The sequence below is a fragment of the Malaclemys terrapin genome, chromosome 8, assembly GCF_027887155.1.
Source record: "Malaclemys terrapin pileata isolate rMalTer1 chromosome 8, rMalTer1.hap1, whole genome shotgun sequence".
Taxonomy (NCBI): Eukaryota; Metazoa; Chordata; order Testudines; family Emydidae; genus Malaclemys; species Malaclemys terrapin.
The window spans coordinates 94,022,947-94,039,133 of record NC_071512.1 but is presented as its reverse complement, the minus strand read 5'-3'; the positions used below and the strand labels follow the sequence as shown (position 1 = coordinate 94,039,133).

The window sequence follows — 16,187 nt, the reverse complement described above, 5'->3', positions numbered from 1 at the left end:
TCTTGAGGTCCCTTCTAGCTTTACTTTTCTAAGACTCTGATTTGAGCCTGTGGTTCCAAGGTGCCTACGCCTCAGATTTGAAAAGCATAGACCATAAAGCCATGACCCCAATAGGATATAAAACCAGAAATATTTTGGGCAAACTATTTCTTATTGCTGATACTCTCCACAGAACTAGTCAGAAAAGAAAGAATCTTGCTTGTCTCTATTAACACTCAGTCTGTAGGGGAATCAGAGCAGGTCTGATAAAGATATCACATTTAACATCATCCAAGGTAAACTTTATAAAGATATCAAATTTACAAATATTGCAGAGTCTGGCTTCACATTTAATTGGCTTACACTTTTATATATATCTCATTTTTAAAGTAAGGCCTTTAAAATGCAATTTGGACAAGTTACTTGTATAGAGCTGGAATCATGTGTAGTCTCATTGCAACTTTAGTGACAAAAGCAGCACAACTTGTAATATGACCTATGCGTATGCTTAGATTTACGGTGTATTCATTATTTTAATAGCACTTAATGACTTAGTGTCAAAATTCTTTTTCCAACTTCTTTTATTTAAGGAAAAGCTGTTATGTCACAATCTCATGCCTCCTCTAATTGGATAAGCATTTCCTTTGTCCTTGAAACAGCAAAGTAGAATGTGTACCCAGGAGCTAGAAAATGAGAAAGCATCTGTCTTTGCATTTGGCAGGCCTGAATTAAAAAACTCACTGCGTGTGCTATAATTTTTTGAATTCTGACCAGCACCCCCATCCTCCCATTCCAATATGCAGTTGTAAATGTCAAGATAAGCCCATTTTAAAAAAAATCCTTTGGACCAACGCGTAGAACATCAGTGACCTGCCTACAACAGAACGCAGGCCGTGATCCAGCAAAGCACTTAAGTGTAGTAGTCTATTGAAGTCAATGAAATCACTAAAGTATGTGCTTAACTTTTGCATGTGCTTTGCTGGATTGGGGCCTAAGTCTCTTTCTAGTCAGAGACAAACAAAATGAGCGCTGAATACACACAAAACACTTCTGCCAATTTTGTTTTTTAAAAGTACCACCTAAACTACACTGGATGGCTCATACTTTATTTAGAAGATGCTTCATTGTGTCAAATATGTAATGGAGAGGTTATGATGCCCTGCCTTCAGAATGTTAATGCATTAAAATGGAGCACTGCAGAGAACGTTAAACTTTCAGATGATAATGAAGCCAAACATAAAGCTGTCACGTTTTTTAATAACATGTGAAAAATGTATTACCACACACCTATTACACAGAAAAGAGGTCGAGAAAAAGAAGACATACATGAGCTTTGGCTACTCTACTGATTCTTACAGGTACTGGTGTACTGCATTAGCAGCCACCCTTTGGACTCTGGTGCATAGTTATGGCTTGTTCTCCTTTCCCATTATCTCAATTTGTATAACTACTCTACTCTACGGACTCGGGGGGGGGGGGGTTTGCAATGCAGGTATTTATACCCTGGACAATGTTTCCCACCACACTTCTTGATTAATATTAACACTTTGCCTAGTTATAACCTGCTTAAACCTCGTATTTTCTGCACGTATTTCAACCTGGCAAGAGATCATAATCTTTCTCAAATGCAGACCTTGTCATAGTTATTAATGCCTTTGTCACCTCCTCAGTATCTTACTGCAATGAGCTTTACTGATCACTTGGAAACTTCAGGTAGTGCAGAATGGAGTTTACCCATTTACTAAGTGGCATTTCTCACAATGAGAATAACACTATTGTGCCATAGTTTTATTTACAGGTGCAACTGAAGCTGCTGGTTTTAATCTAGGAGGTCCTAAATGGTTTGTCTTCACTACTTAGGGACTCTGCCCCTCTCCATGTCCGATCACAAGTGTGATCAGCTGAAGTACAGACTAATAGCCTGCAGTTTTAAGTGGGAGGGAATTTGGGGGAAAGCTGTTAATGGGAGTCCTCTATACTTAAATTCACACCCCAAGTTGGTTAGAATGGGCCCAGATGTATTGATTCTGTTGCTATGCTGCATGGTTCACCATTTACATAGGCTTTTCCCTGTGCTGCAAAGGTTTTGAGGTTTTTGAACGACAGAAGAGTCTCTCTTTTTTTTGGGATGGGGATTCAGAGTCAATCAACTGGCTCTGAGTCAGTAGGTTAACTGTTTAATTTGTTGTGTAATTATGTATTAGAGTTCAGCAGCATGCATTTAGGTTTCAATTGGCCTATTTTATACATTTTCTCATAACTTATAATTCAACACTGCATAGTTTCACCGCATGTCAAAAGTAACCACACTCCAGTAGCTTACTCTTTAAAGAGATTTCTTTACCATTAACTTTGTTACAGTAGACACAGCCTGGACACTGTTAGAGTGACAAGGACTATTTCCTTAATTACTGTACACTGATAATAGCATTTACTCTGGCAGCTCCAGTGCTATTCAATCAAGCGAGATCCAATACAAAAAAGCTGATTTGCCAAAAAAGAGATTAGCATAAGTGCCTACAGTCACTTTTTGAAGTTAAAGCTACTGTCTCTGTGAGCACTTCTTGTGGGAACTTTATGAAGATAAAATGGATTACTCTCATCTGAGATATTTGGGGACAATTGTACTGAATCTCAATTTTTAGACTAATTGCATTTTTAAAGAAAAATAATGAAAACAAACACTGTAAAATAAAGAATGGATCAAATCTGGGTTTCAAAGTGCTAAGGAGCATAGGAAAGGCATATTTATTATCTTATGTGTACATGAATATTTGTCTGTTGCGGTGAATTCTGCACTCCCCAATTTTGTATTGCTGGACTTAGTCATCAGCCGATCTTGTGGTGACTAAAGTTGTTGCTTTTTATAATTAAATGCCATTATTTACAGTAGATCTCATACACACTGGAAATGCAGACTTTAGCATTATGTACATTTGTAAGCAGAAGGTTAAGCACGATATTTAAATGGTGAACTAAAATGAGATCAAGGCTTAAAAGCAAATTGTAATGAGGTATGAGAGAGGTGGTAAGTGGACATTAATCACCACACAGACTTAATCAGGTTTTAAGCACTCCTGGGGAAAACACCAAGACTCACTCACATAGGGTCTGATCCTACCAACACTTATGCCTGTGAATAACTTTACTCGTGGGAGTAGTCCCACTAATATTAAAAGTGTTTAAAAAGATCCGGACCATATTCTGCCTAAGCTACAATAGCAACCACACAATCATTTTGTCCTAAGAGGATTTGAGAGTATAAGTAGTTGTAACCTCACTCAAATCGTCACCCGACGCATGATAACACACATGTGGCTAGGGAGCATAAAGATCCATTTTACCATGTTCTATCCCTTCCCATAGTCTATTACTCTGACATCAGGATCACAGACAATCAGTTATTGCCAAAGACAGGCCTGCTAAAACCATGGAGCTAGTGCCTTCTCATGGGACTGAGCTCATTGTCTCAGGGACACATTTAGCAATCACAAATCCCGGCTTAGAACACTAGCCCATCTCTACTCTTATTTCAACACTTTCACAATGGACTTAAACTACTACTAAAATAAAAATTCCAAGTGGATAGCAACATTTCCATAGATATACAATTCATTGTGACAAGGCAGTTTTATTAGATGCTTGGAAATACTAATATGCTTCACCATTTAACTCTACTCCCTCAAATACAAAACCATACAACTCCCAAACTCCAGCCTACAGCAAGTTTAACGCCCTCTTTGGGATTGTCTCAAACAGTAGTAAAACAGATCCAACAACCAGGGTGAGTACAAGATGATCTACCCTTGGCTGGGAGGAGAGGGGGCACAGAGGGGAGAAGAGATAGAAGTGAGGAGGTGAAAAATGGGGCAGATATCCATCCATTGTTTATCTTTTCAAGGAGTAGCAAAATGAAAAATTCTACAACCCCTTAATTCTGATTGTAGAAGAGGGACAGTGATGTAACTGTTCTCAGGGAACAATATTCTTATTTTGTGGGAGGAGGTGAGCCAAGATACTTAAGCTCTAGAGAACCTTTAACACAGGAAGCTATTTATCATAACAAGCTTGGTTGATACTGCTCCCATACTGAACCAATTAGATTAGCCTATTTCGTCATACTTCATAACCTGGGATGATAGGTTTCCAAGCATGGTACAGTGCAGTAATTGAATTTTGATCAAACACACATGGCTCATAACCCTGTATGTGAAACTTTCAGAACAGTTCACAGCTTTTAAATATCCAGTCAACATGTTGCCAAAAGTACAGGATGTACTTGATGCAAGTGGGAAGGAGGAGAGAGAGTGTGCTGTAACTTGGTACAGTTGTAAAACAAACATTTTTTATTCTGATTCTGTTCCTACTTTTGCAAAGGAGCTGGGAGAAAGACAGCGAATGTCAAGTCAGTCACTTTTCATCCTAGCCCCCATACCTCCCAGATACACACTTACATTACCACACACTTTTAAATTCAAGATACTGTATGAGATACCAGGAATTGTGTCTGTTAGCATCATGTTCATTGCTCATGCTTATTTAACAAAATAACTGAAAAGTGGTGCACATCATCCTCTTGATAGGGCTATAGTGCATGAGATTATGAAATGACAGCCCTGAAAAATAAAGATTCCTTCTTTCCCCGGCTTCCACTATTGCCAATGCAACGCATACAGTGGCGTAGTCCTGCTCTCTTCAGACTATGCAGGGACAATCAGTCACACAGACGTTGGTATCAGTCAGGTCCTTAGCAGATAGTGGCTTCCCATTACATGTTTTCCGTATGTCTTCCTCTCAGTAAATGCAAGGGGTTTGAAAGTGGTCTCTAAAGAGAACAGAAAATAGTAACCATTTCATTCCCAACAATTTTTGGTACAAGATGTTTACCATAAAATATGTCCAAAGCACTGTGAATCTGAACAGCAAAATGAACATTGTGTGTTTTGGTACTTGTTAAAATAATACGTCTGATAAATACAAGTTACAGCTGCCACCTGGCCTACAACTATCCTAAGCATGCTAGGGCTTTTTAGAACGGTGGTTCCCAAACCTCCATGTTTCAGTAATAGCACATCACTGCCAACCTCCTTTTTAGATGTGTGCACTCTACCCTGCCAGGGAGCTGGGGCTGCTTCAAACCCCAGTTTCATGCAATCCTGTACAACTGAAAGGGATACACTACTGATTCGGCTGAGAGCTTTGTTTATATTACGCTGATCCAAATGACCAAAAAAGATTGGGAACTTTCCACCTCACAGCCTTCTTACACACCTGTTTTGGAGCACAGGTCGGTAAGTGAAAACAAGTTACAGCTTCCAAAGGGGAAAATGGTGCTTTCCAGGTTTAACCAAAATGTGGACCCCACTTGGTCTTGCCTTTGGGTCAGGACCAGGTACAGTGACAGGGTGCAACCACCAAGTAAGCCTTCTAAACTCAGAACAGAGTCCAGGGAAAAAAATGACTGACTTAAGCTGTTGCAGAGAAGAGGAGACAGAAAAAGAACTTAATGTGCCACACATCAAAACTGGGTCCAAGTTTCAGCTCAAGGCAAGGTTAAAAAACAGGCCTGTTTAATCCTCTTAAAGAGAGGATTTATACAGTAATTACAGTAATGGAAACTGATCTTTATAATTCTTATACCAGCTACAGACCCGCTGTGTCATATGCATCGACAGAGGTTGCTAGCTACTTTTCTTACGGACTCCAGATGCAAACTTGAGAACAGACCGTTCAAACCTACAGAGGCTGAACTATCAAAACAGAGCCTGCGCATGTCCAAGATCTAATTAGGCTCAGGGGCTAAAGATAAAAAATCCTAGAAGAAACTGGGAGTATGCTATTTTTTTCTGTTAAGATGGAGAGATGCTGTGCAATATATTTTAATTTCTTGTTCATGGAATTTGTGGAACCAGGTTTTCCTTTCACACTGTGTAAACAGGTTTAGAATGCATTTGTTTTTATCTTTCCATTTCCTTTCCTTTGTTACAGCCTGAGGTCCACAGAGACAACACAATGGTAACAGCATCCTGTTCTGGCACAAATTCACCTCACATTCACACTCCTGTTAATCTTTGTTGTGCGAGAAAGAACACGAGTGCTAAGTCTTTGCCTGTGTACTAAACAGCAGCTTCAGCAGACCTAGGAATTCAGCTATGGGGTTTGGTTCCACCTACAGGAAGCAGGAGGCAAAAAAAAAAAAAAAAAAAAAATCATGCTCTCAAGCTTCTTCTGTACCTTATTCCTCAGGTCTAGAACCTGCAGCCAGGCTTGTTGAAGTCATCTATCCAGTGGTGGAATAATGATTTTGCTGCCCCAAGGCCCTGAAATAATTGCCGCCCCCGGCCTCATATGAACTTGTTTTAGTTTTTTTACAAATTCGTTTGAACTAAAATGAAGTTAAATATCATTAAAATAATTGAACATTTACAAGTTTTATTATAAATAAAATTACAAGTATAGCGGACCCTCACTTGAACGCGCATCTGTATAGTGCGATTTCGCTTATAGCACAGGACCACGCATGGATCCAAAACTGAGAACCGATTAATTTCTTCCTTCCGGTCATATTATTAACGTTTAGGATTCTTGTGAGTATGTTTACTAAATGGCATCGCACCGTCATTGGTGGTTTCAATATGCGCTATGATTGGTAGAATCACGGCATCACTGATGCCGCGATTACAAAAATGCTGCTATTATAAATTTGCCGCCCTAGGCGTAGGCCTTGTCAGCCTAGGCAATAATACGCCGCTGCATCTATCCAGCCCAGTTCTCCTGACTTCATTCATGTAAAGGACTCCGACTGGGTGCCAGGTCATCTCTAAATACTAATTAATATAGTTCTGAAGAAGTCCAACTTCTCCAAAGTCCTTCAGAAATTGGGGAAGGAGGTCCACAAGAGACAGGTATTTTTTGGCAGCTGACGCATGAATGAATAGGGTGTTACGTAGCACATAGATGGAAATATGCTTTAAAGTGGAAAAAATACTGATACAACCATGCTTGAAATATTATGGATCATTTTGGTCTTCTAATATCTGGTTAAACATTTGGAGAAAATTACAAAGAAAGACAGCAACTTTGACTTAGGCTTTGTCTACACTGGAACCTGAACGACAAAACTTTTGTTGACCGGGGAATGAACCCCTTTCCCACCTCCCCAAAACAACAAAAGTTTTGCCAACAAAAAGCACCGGTGCATCAGCTCTCCAGCTGACAAAGCTACCACTGCTCGTTGTGAGTGGAAGTTTTTTGTTGGTGAGAGAGCTCACTCCTGCCGACAAACAGCGGCCACACTGCATGCCTTTTAGCGGCATGACTGTATGGCACAGCTGTCTCGTTAAAAAATGCGTAGCGTAGACGTGGCCTTAGAGTTTGGTAGGACTAGAAAGCATCACAGTGTAACAAAGACTGGCTTTGGGATGGGGGCAGGGAGAACAGCAGCAGTTCCTGATTAAAACCTGATCTAACAAAACACTAAAGCATACGCTTAAAATTAAGCATTTGCTTTAATGGAATGGGGCCTATGTTACTTTTGTGGTTAACTGCCTCCTGCAACTGCTTGTTGAAAAGAATATATCTAGTACATGACTGCTGATTAAGATACATGCCCTTAGTGAGAGAAAAGAACTTGTGTAAAAAGCCTAAGTCCACAGGTGCATATAAATATATGATGGACCTTTACAACAATGAAGAGAGTGTAAGAACTCAAAGTTACCAGACTGTACACGTGTATCTTAGGTTAAAGAACTGTATTATGGCATAGTAGAGAAATATAATTGAATCATGTAATTAATTACAGTCACAATATATGACTATGAGACAGCAGAAACATATGGTTGCCTGTGCAAGTTTATCTTTGACATTTCCCCAATTGAGTGTTTAAGCACACAACTGTAATGTTCCCAACATCGTTTTGTGTATAGCATATTGATAGAAATTGCAGCAGAAGCAACAGGAAGGGCAGTGGATCCAGAAATGGGCTAAATGAAGCTAAAAAAACATGAAAAGATGGAACATGTGAGAAGACTGAATACACAGAGCTGGGTAAGCAAATATAACCCAATATACTCTTGAGGAACAAAGGAAACAATAGTTGATGGGGTCACAACAGATGTTTTCCAAAAACTCTGATAGAACATTTCAAACACAAAGATCTTCCTGCAGCTCTGAACCGTTTTACTGGCAGGCTACAACAATACACCTTTGGAAACAATAAAGCCGAGCATTTCAAGGTTTCATCGGGTACAGAAGTCAAAGCAGAGAAGTGATATCTCTGTGTAGTAAGTGGAGAGAGAAAAAAGCAGCAGAATCAACAAAACAGTATCAGGAGACATTAGCTATTTCCCCTGCCATTTAAATCATTGCCGTCCAATAGCCATCAGAGAGTTTGCTCTTTAAAATGCTTTTAAAACAGTTTTCCTGGAAAACATGGTATGTGCATATGATGATGATGAGGTATACAGGTTGACGTGCACAACTAATGCAGCCATGTCCTACGCACACACAAAACCAAACAACTACACCACAATGTATTTCCTATTTTTATATAAAAATTTAAAATAATGTATATATTTTATATACATCCACCTTCTCTAATTTCCTTCTCACTGTACAAATCAATGCAACGTGCCCCAAAGTGATTCCTTTGACTAGGTACTACACTACACTTCAATACTGCAGTGATGCATGCTGTAGACAGAAAACCTTAAGATAAAGAGAATGAAATAATGACAATGTTTATGGAGAATACATGGTCTTGTGGTCTGACTGGCATTCAGGTGATATGGGTTCAATTCCTGGTTCTGCCACATCTTCAGCAAAGTAGTTGCTTTCTGCCCCTAAGTTCCCCATCTGTAAAACAGCAGTAATATTTCACGTCACAGGGCTGCTGAGAGGATAAGTTCATGCATGTCTGTGAAGCAGTCAGATACTGTGGTGTTGGTGGTTGAGTTGGGGCAGGAAAATAATTATCTAGATATATGATTAGGAATTTTATTGCCTTTCTCTACAGAGAGAGGCAAACCAAGTATTGAGGGAAGAGCTCCAATCCTTTGAGAGGCTTGTTCTGAAATAGTAAGATCACTCAAAACTAGAGAAACAATAGGGTGAGCAGCTTGACTTATGGGAGGATTCCACAGCATTGAGCAATTCAGAAAATCATGATAAACACTTAGATGCCTACTACTGCAGACAACGTGTCATGAATTCAGTGATCTGGATTTACATCTTGCAAAGATGTTTTTACAGTCCTTATGGTAAACATTCAGTGTCTGACTCTTACAGCATGAAAATGCAGACCTCATTACTTCTTTAGTGATCTTGTCATTATCATGTGCCTGCTCAGTTAAGCCTCTCCAATTATTAGTATTGACCACACAGCTGAAGTTTAATCACATGAGGATGCACGTGTTGAGCCGCACAAGATAGTTCAAACACAAAATGATGTGCTGGCAAAAGCTGGAGGAGGTATGTAACTCTTGTGATGTCTGTGACATTGTATGATTAAAATATGACATGTATATCATTGTTGCTACCACTGTTATACAATTGCAACAAATCTTATACGAAGTATATCATATTAAGGTATCAATGGAAAAGTTACAACCTATCAAATCTGATTATCCTTGTTTGTATGTCTTTGTATCTAAAGTTATGAATATTGACTATGTACCAGTATTTCAAATGTGTTTGCTCCATGGGCAACACCCACCAGGTAGTTTACATTCAGTCTAGCCAGTACATTGTGAATGGACCATTCAAGTTGATGGCCCATTAATGAACACAATGGGCCATGGAAGAAGCTTATCCATGCTTGGTGGGCCTTCCTGTGGACATTTTAGCCAGAATATGGGTAGTGGCTGCTTCTATGACTCATTGAAGCATGCAAGGGCATGTGATTAGCTCATGTGACTCTGGACTCCATCTTGTGCCTGTACTTTTCCACAAACTGCACTGAGGGCTTTGTTTGGGACAAAGAAGTTTCCTTCACATGGGAGAAGGTATAAAAAACCCTTGAAGCATCTCCATTTTGCCTCTTTCCTGCTGTGATCTCTGGACTTATACTAAAAGGAGCATTCCAATCTTTTGCAAGTTACCAGAGACTTTACAAGCCAGCAGTTTATTCCATCATTGTTTCAAACCTGATACAAAAACTCTGCAATGCTTGTATGTATTTGATAAGAAGACAGAAAATACATTGACTCTATATAAATCCATGGTACATCCACATCTTGAATACTGCGTGCAGATGTGGTTGCCCAACCTTTAAAAAATATATTGGAATGGGAAAAATTACAGGGCAACAAAAATGATTATGGGTATGGAACAACTTCCATATGAGGAGAGATTAATAAGACTGGGACTTTCAACTTGGAAAAGAGACTACTAAGGGGGGATATGATAGAGGTCTATACAATCATGACTGGTGTGGAGAAAGTAAATAAATAAGAAAGTGTATTTACTCCTCATAACACAAGAACTAGGGGTCACCAAATGAAATTAATAGGCAGCAGGATTAAAACAAACAAAAGGAAGTATTTCTTCACACAACGCACAGTCAATCTGTGGAACTCTGCCAGAGGATGTTGTGAAGGCCAAGACTATAACAGGGTTCAAAAAAGAACTAGATAAATTCATGGGGGATTGGTCCATCAATGGGTATTAGCCAGGATGGGCAGGGATAGTGTCTCTAGCCTCTGTTCGCCAGAAGTTGAGAATGGGCAATGAGATGGATCACTTGATGATTAACTGTTCTGTTCATTCCCTCTGAAGCACCTGGCATTGGCCACTGATGGAAGACAGGATACTGGGCTAGATGGACTTTTAGTTTGACCGTGTATGGCTGTTCTTATATTTCTTTGACCATTTTAACTCTCTCATCTTTCTTTTCTCTTATAAATAAGCCTTTAGATATTAGATACTAAAGGATTGGCAACAGTGTGATTATTGGGTAAGATCTGAGTTTTATATTGACCTGGATATGTGGCTGATCTCTTGGGACTGGAAGAACTGTTTGTTTGATTAAATTCAATTGATTAAATTAAATAACCACTCACCATTAAGTCTAGTGTCTGGGTGGTAAAACAAAGGCTGGGATACCTAAGGAGACTGCATTTCTAACTTCTCGTTAACCAGAAGTTTACTTTTGTTACTGGCTTGGTATATCTTATGGAAGAATAACCACCAGTTTGGGGTGGGTCTGCCCCATTTCTCAGCAGTTTGTCTTGAATCTGGTATTCTCAGCTGTGACCCACTGAGGCACGGTGACAATGTCAACTTCTGAAAGGCTTCATAGAAGCAGCATGTTTTGAGGAGGGATGTGAAGGAGAGGGACACAGTTAGTAAGAGGAAGGGTCAGAGGAAAATAATCTGAAGAGAACAGAGAAATTAAAGTTGGCCAGAACTTCGAAGGCCTTTCTGTCTAGTCATCCTTGGGTGTAACATCACCACCATACACAGGCTCTTACATAGAGGAGAGGGAATATGAAATGGGTGGCAAAATCGTACAATCCTGAGCAGTATGAAAAGGACACAAACAATCACTCCATGTTTTGTTGCAGTTATATGAGGGGGAATAAAGGATGAAAACACTTTCAAGGTGGACAGGCCTAAAATAGTACTTGTTTTTGCTGAGTCTCCACACAACGTGCCTCTGTACTGACAGATGCTCTTCCCTGCTAAACTTTCTGTTCTTGGGAGTGGTGTAACAAAGACATGTACAAAGATTTTATATAAACGGATGGACTTGCCAACATGTCAAATTTTCATCCACTTTAAGTTTTCACACACAAATCAGCCTCAGCATCATTTAAAAGATAATAATATGGAACGCTGCAAGTAGTCTGGACATGCTAAATAACTGTGTTCTTGAACTATACCTTAAATGTACTCAATATAAATAATTTTAAACCCAATTCATACATGGTTTACTTTTCTTATATGTGGCATATACTGATAACACCCTGATTGCTTAAAAGTAAGGTTATGTTTATGTATGGTGTTTTTTATACTTATCCTTAATTTAGATTAAAAGGAATCTGACTAGCTGAAATGACACAAATTTTCTATGAAATAGTGGTCTTTGGAAAATTCATATATCGCTTAAGAAAACATTGATAAGGAAATATTAAAATAGTTTTGAAGGTTGTATATAAATAAAAAATCCGGAAATGTTATGTGAGAGGTTATAGTGAAGACAATGTAATGTAGATTTCTGGTCCAAATTAAAACAGTTTTTCTGTAATAAGCTTGTTTCAAATCTACTAAATGGTTAAGGGAATGTTTAAATTAAACAGTATGAAGATATTGACTATCAAACATCAACACTGAAGCTTCTCACTGTATCTTTCATGACCTATTTTTGGTAAATCTTGGATGTCACACGGAAGTTTGGTAACAAAGCATTTTGTGAGACGCCCAGGATATATGTTTCATTAAAATACAAGATGCCTTTGTCAACAAGGACCAAATAAAAGAAGTGTAGGTTAGAGGGATAAATCCACATACCTATATTTTATTACATCTTCTATTTAGTATAAAAAATTGTACTTCTGACATATTCTGTTTCATTAAAACATAGGTACATATGTTTGGTAAGAACTGTTTTGAAAAAGATGGCGCACAGATGATGGTTAAAACAGTAATAAAGTTGATATCCATGAAAGTCAACAAGTTTGGGTTTTTTTGAGACTGAAGGTATAATACAGGCAAAATAAACAGGTTCTATTCTAACTTTGATGCATAATGTCTACTGTGCCTGTTGAATGAGGGTGTTCTATTTATGGCATTACACTTTTCTATCCCTTCCCCAGCTGCTGATTATCATTATTAAACTGTGAGCCAAATCAGGCAACTTCACTGAAATTTGTTCTTTAATTTAAAGAGGTTTTCCATGAATGTAATAGGATTGCAAAGGATATAAATCCTCTCAGATTTTGGACCAATCTTTTTAAAATTAGGCTCTTAAGTCTTTTTTCTGACTTTTCAAAAAAATAAAGATGTCCATTTCATAACTGTTACAGAGACCTTACAATCCTGGAAACAGTGACACGGGTTTTAGACACGGGATGATATCCTACCCCTCCTGAAATCAATGCCAAAACTCCCACTGACTTCAACAGTGCCAAAATTTCTCCCCAGATGCTTTGCCTGTTACTAACTCACATTGAAAGATAAAACATTGACAGTGCAAATTATGAATATCTGCATAACTCACAAGGAGCACAGCCTAGAAGTCATGAGCTACGTGTTCACAGAAATGAAGCAGTCACACAGAAGAGACTTCTGATGTGAAGTCTTGTGCTTGATGACATTTCTCTAAATATCTTTACCAGCTTTTTTTCAATACACAACATTTAATATGCAGTTACATAATTCTAATAAAGTGTCATTAATATAAATCAGTTATCAGGAATTTCAGTGGACTACTGAATCCAATCAATCAAAATGTACCTGTGTGTAGACGACATTTCCTGCCAGACTTAAGGATACGTCTGTGTTTTTCTGAATGTCTCATTGGTAATACTCAGCTTGGTAAGCCTTGCTCCATAGTAATCTATAATGTAACTAGAGCCATCGGAAGGTCCAACGATCTAGAAAAAAAAACAAGATTTTCCAATATTAATTAATATGTACACACTTTTTTGTGCTAATATCTCAATTATTGTCCATCACAAAATTAATCATGCTCAAATTACAAAATATAAACTGGATTCATTTTGAAGTTGTGCTGCAGTTTAACCATTTTAGTGAGTACTCTCTTTGAAGCAAGACTTCCCTAGAGCTCCTAGACTGAACCAATCAGGATTTGAGCCACAGCAGGCTGCCTTTTAGAAGATCTTGCTGACAGATGGATGAGCCCCAGAAAATGTCTCCATTTCCATAATAAGGGAGGATAGATGGGAGAAAGAAACTGAGATGATGGCAGCTATTTTGGGAATATGAAACTGGTAAGGAATGGGGCCAAAGAAGAGCTTCGCTGGGATTTTTCTGCAATTGATAAATGGAGGTAGAGGGCCCAAGGAGATGAAGAACAAGAAGAGAAAATTGTGAGGGGGAGAGGGGTAAGAACTGTCCTCAACTGTTCCTATCTCTGATGGGAGGCAAGGCTACTGGCATAAGGTAAAGTTTTAGAGCATATATAATTTAAAAAACCTGAAAAACACTAACATAACATATATTCTTTTATAAAACACTTGCATGTTTTAAGTTATGAATTGAATTTTTTTCCATTCCTGGTCTTCTCTTGTGCTAAGGCTGCAAGTTGTAGCTAATGGGAGTTGATTTTTGAAACATGAACAGTATCAGAAGGAAGGAGGAGAATGAACCCAGAATCTTCTTCCCTTAAAATCATAATGTCCAGAAGTGAAAAAATAGCCCATAGGGAGGCAGCATGGTCTACTGAATAGGACAGAGGGCTGGGAGTCACGAGACAATGGGTTCTTTTGGTAGCTCTTCCACCATGTAACCTTAGGCAAATTGTTTCACCTCTGTATGATTGAAGACATTTGAATTCCATGAAGATGGACATGGCATAAGAACCTGAATAAAGACAGAATAGGCCCTAGAATGTCAATCTTTTGCTGGCTGTTTTCAGAGTATGGTGCAAAGCCCAGTTATTTCAGTTGCTTTATTCTTGACCTTTTTGGCACTCCTTCTCTCCCTCCATCCTTCATTCTTTGCGCCAATGGACAACTGATCCCTTTTGTTGATGAAGGTTTCTCTGCTTTGTGGGAACATCGTTGTGTCTGATTTGATTATTGTTGTCTTTCAGATTTTTAGACTATTTTGATGGTGCTTGAATGCCTCAGAGTCAATTAAGTAAAATTCAACTTGTACTGTATGACAAAATTATTATGTAGCAAGCTATTCACCCCTGCCACTTGGTGCTTTCTTGAGCAATCCCTTACAGAATAGTGGTTGTTACTGGTTGAGAGATGTCTCAACTGACTTTGAGAAGCAGGGCAATGAGGCAACAACATTTCCCCCTTAACATGTTACAAAGCTTCCCCCCACTCTCTCTGCACCACAAAAATCAGCTCAGATGGCAGAACTAAACCAAGCTCCCTTCAATTCTCCTTTAATGCCTTCTTGATGGACCAGCAGGTATTGACTTTATCTCCTTCAGAAACACAGGAATTTAACCTTCTTCAGGAAAGTTGATGGTGTCTCTGTGCATACAGCTAATTATGAAGGGGTTCTGAGAGAAGAAGGAGAAAGGCAAGTAAAAACTGCTTCCGAGCAAAAGCGCTACAGGCCAAAAACCCATACTGAATATTTACAACCAGGTGACACTAATAAGCAACACATGCTCCATGTTTTGCTTGGACTAGCACTGGAGAAGAAACACTAGGTTCATCCCCTAGTATGTCTGTGACTGAATGCACCCCCATATTCACACCCTACACACCATAGTAATAATCTTTGTACAAAGTATGCCTTGTATGGTTGTGACGGTCTGTACCCCTATGTTCACCCCCTTTATAGGACTATGATAAATCTTGTACAGAGCATGCCTTGTGAGTATCACTTGAAAACTCATAATTTGTTGTTCATTATTGTTCTAGTAAAGTATATGTGGCAACATTGTATGTAAAGCTATAAGATACTACTATATGATGTTACTAAGACATATTCCAAATCTGGAGAGCTGTCACAATCTGGTTCTCCAGAGATAAAAGGCTAGCCAATGCCTCATCCAGGTGTCAATAAGATCAAATGGGCCTGGTTAAGTTGCCTTTCTTTGGCAGGAAAGCGGGTGTGGGTAAAAAACCCCTACATCTTGACAAAGGAGCAGCTGGGAGTTTCCATTCAGACTTTCTGTCTCCTGAACTTTAGCTGGAGATGAAAAAAAAAAGAGAAGGATCTATAAGAAAGGAGAGATGTCCAAAGTAATCTCTCTCTTTCTCTCTACCCATGGCATCAACAGCACTTGAAGAACAAAGGAAGCAGCATAGGACTGGGGAGGGATCCTGACTGAAAGAGTTTCAGCCAGTAAGACTGTTGGAACCTGTGGTGAGAGAGACCTTTGCCATAAATTCACTCTAGCTTGTTAAGTTAGCCATTAGTTGTGTTTTACTTTTATTTTCTTGTAACCAATTCTGACTTTTATGCCTCATTACTTGTAGTCACTTAAAATCTCTCTTTCTGTAGTTATTAAGCTTGTTTTACTGTTATCTAAACCAGTGTGTTTGGGAAAATCCATTTGA

General features: G+C 38.8%; 1 protein-coding gene across 2 annotated transcripts in view; it reads right to left on the bottom strand.

The window, feature by feature from the left end:
- Positions 1–1,216: 1,216 nt before the first annotated feature.
- The window catches only part of TM2D1 (TM2 domain containing 1), a 38,843-nt gene continuing 23,872 nt past the window's right edge, over positions 1,217–16,187 (bottom strand). The window contains exons 6-7 of one of the 2 annotated variants that reach the window (XM_054036848.1): positions 13,432–13,571; positions 1,217–4,804 (exon numbers count right to left, since the gene is read on the bottom strand). In XM_054036848.1, the coding sequence (XP_053892823.1) occupies positions 13,461–13,571 (111 nt within the window). In that variant the 3' untranslated portion in view covers positions 1,217–4,804; positions 13,432–13,460. Of the gene's footprint in view, positions 4,805–7,715; positions 8,833–13,431; positions 13,572–16,187 lie in introns of those variants that run through there. The other variant, XM_054036850.1, reaches the window with a different exon arrangement.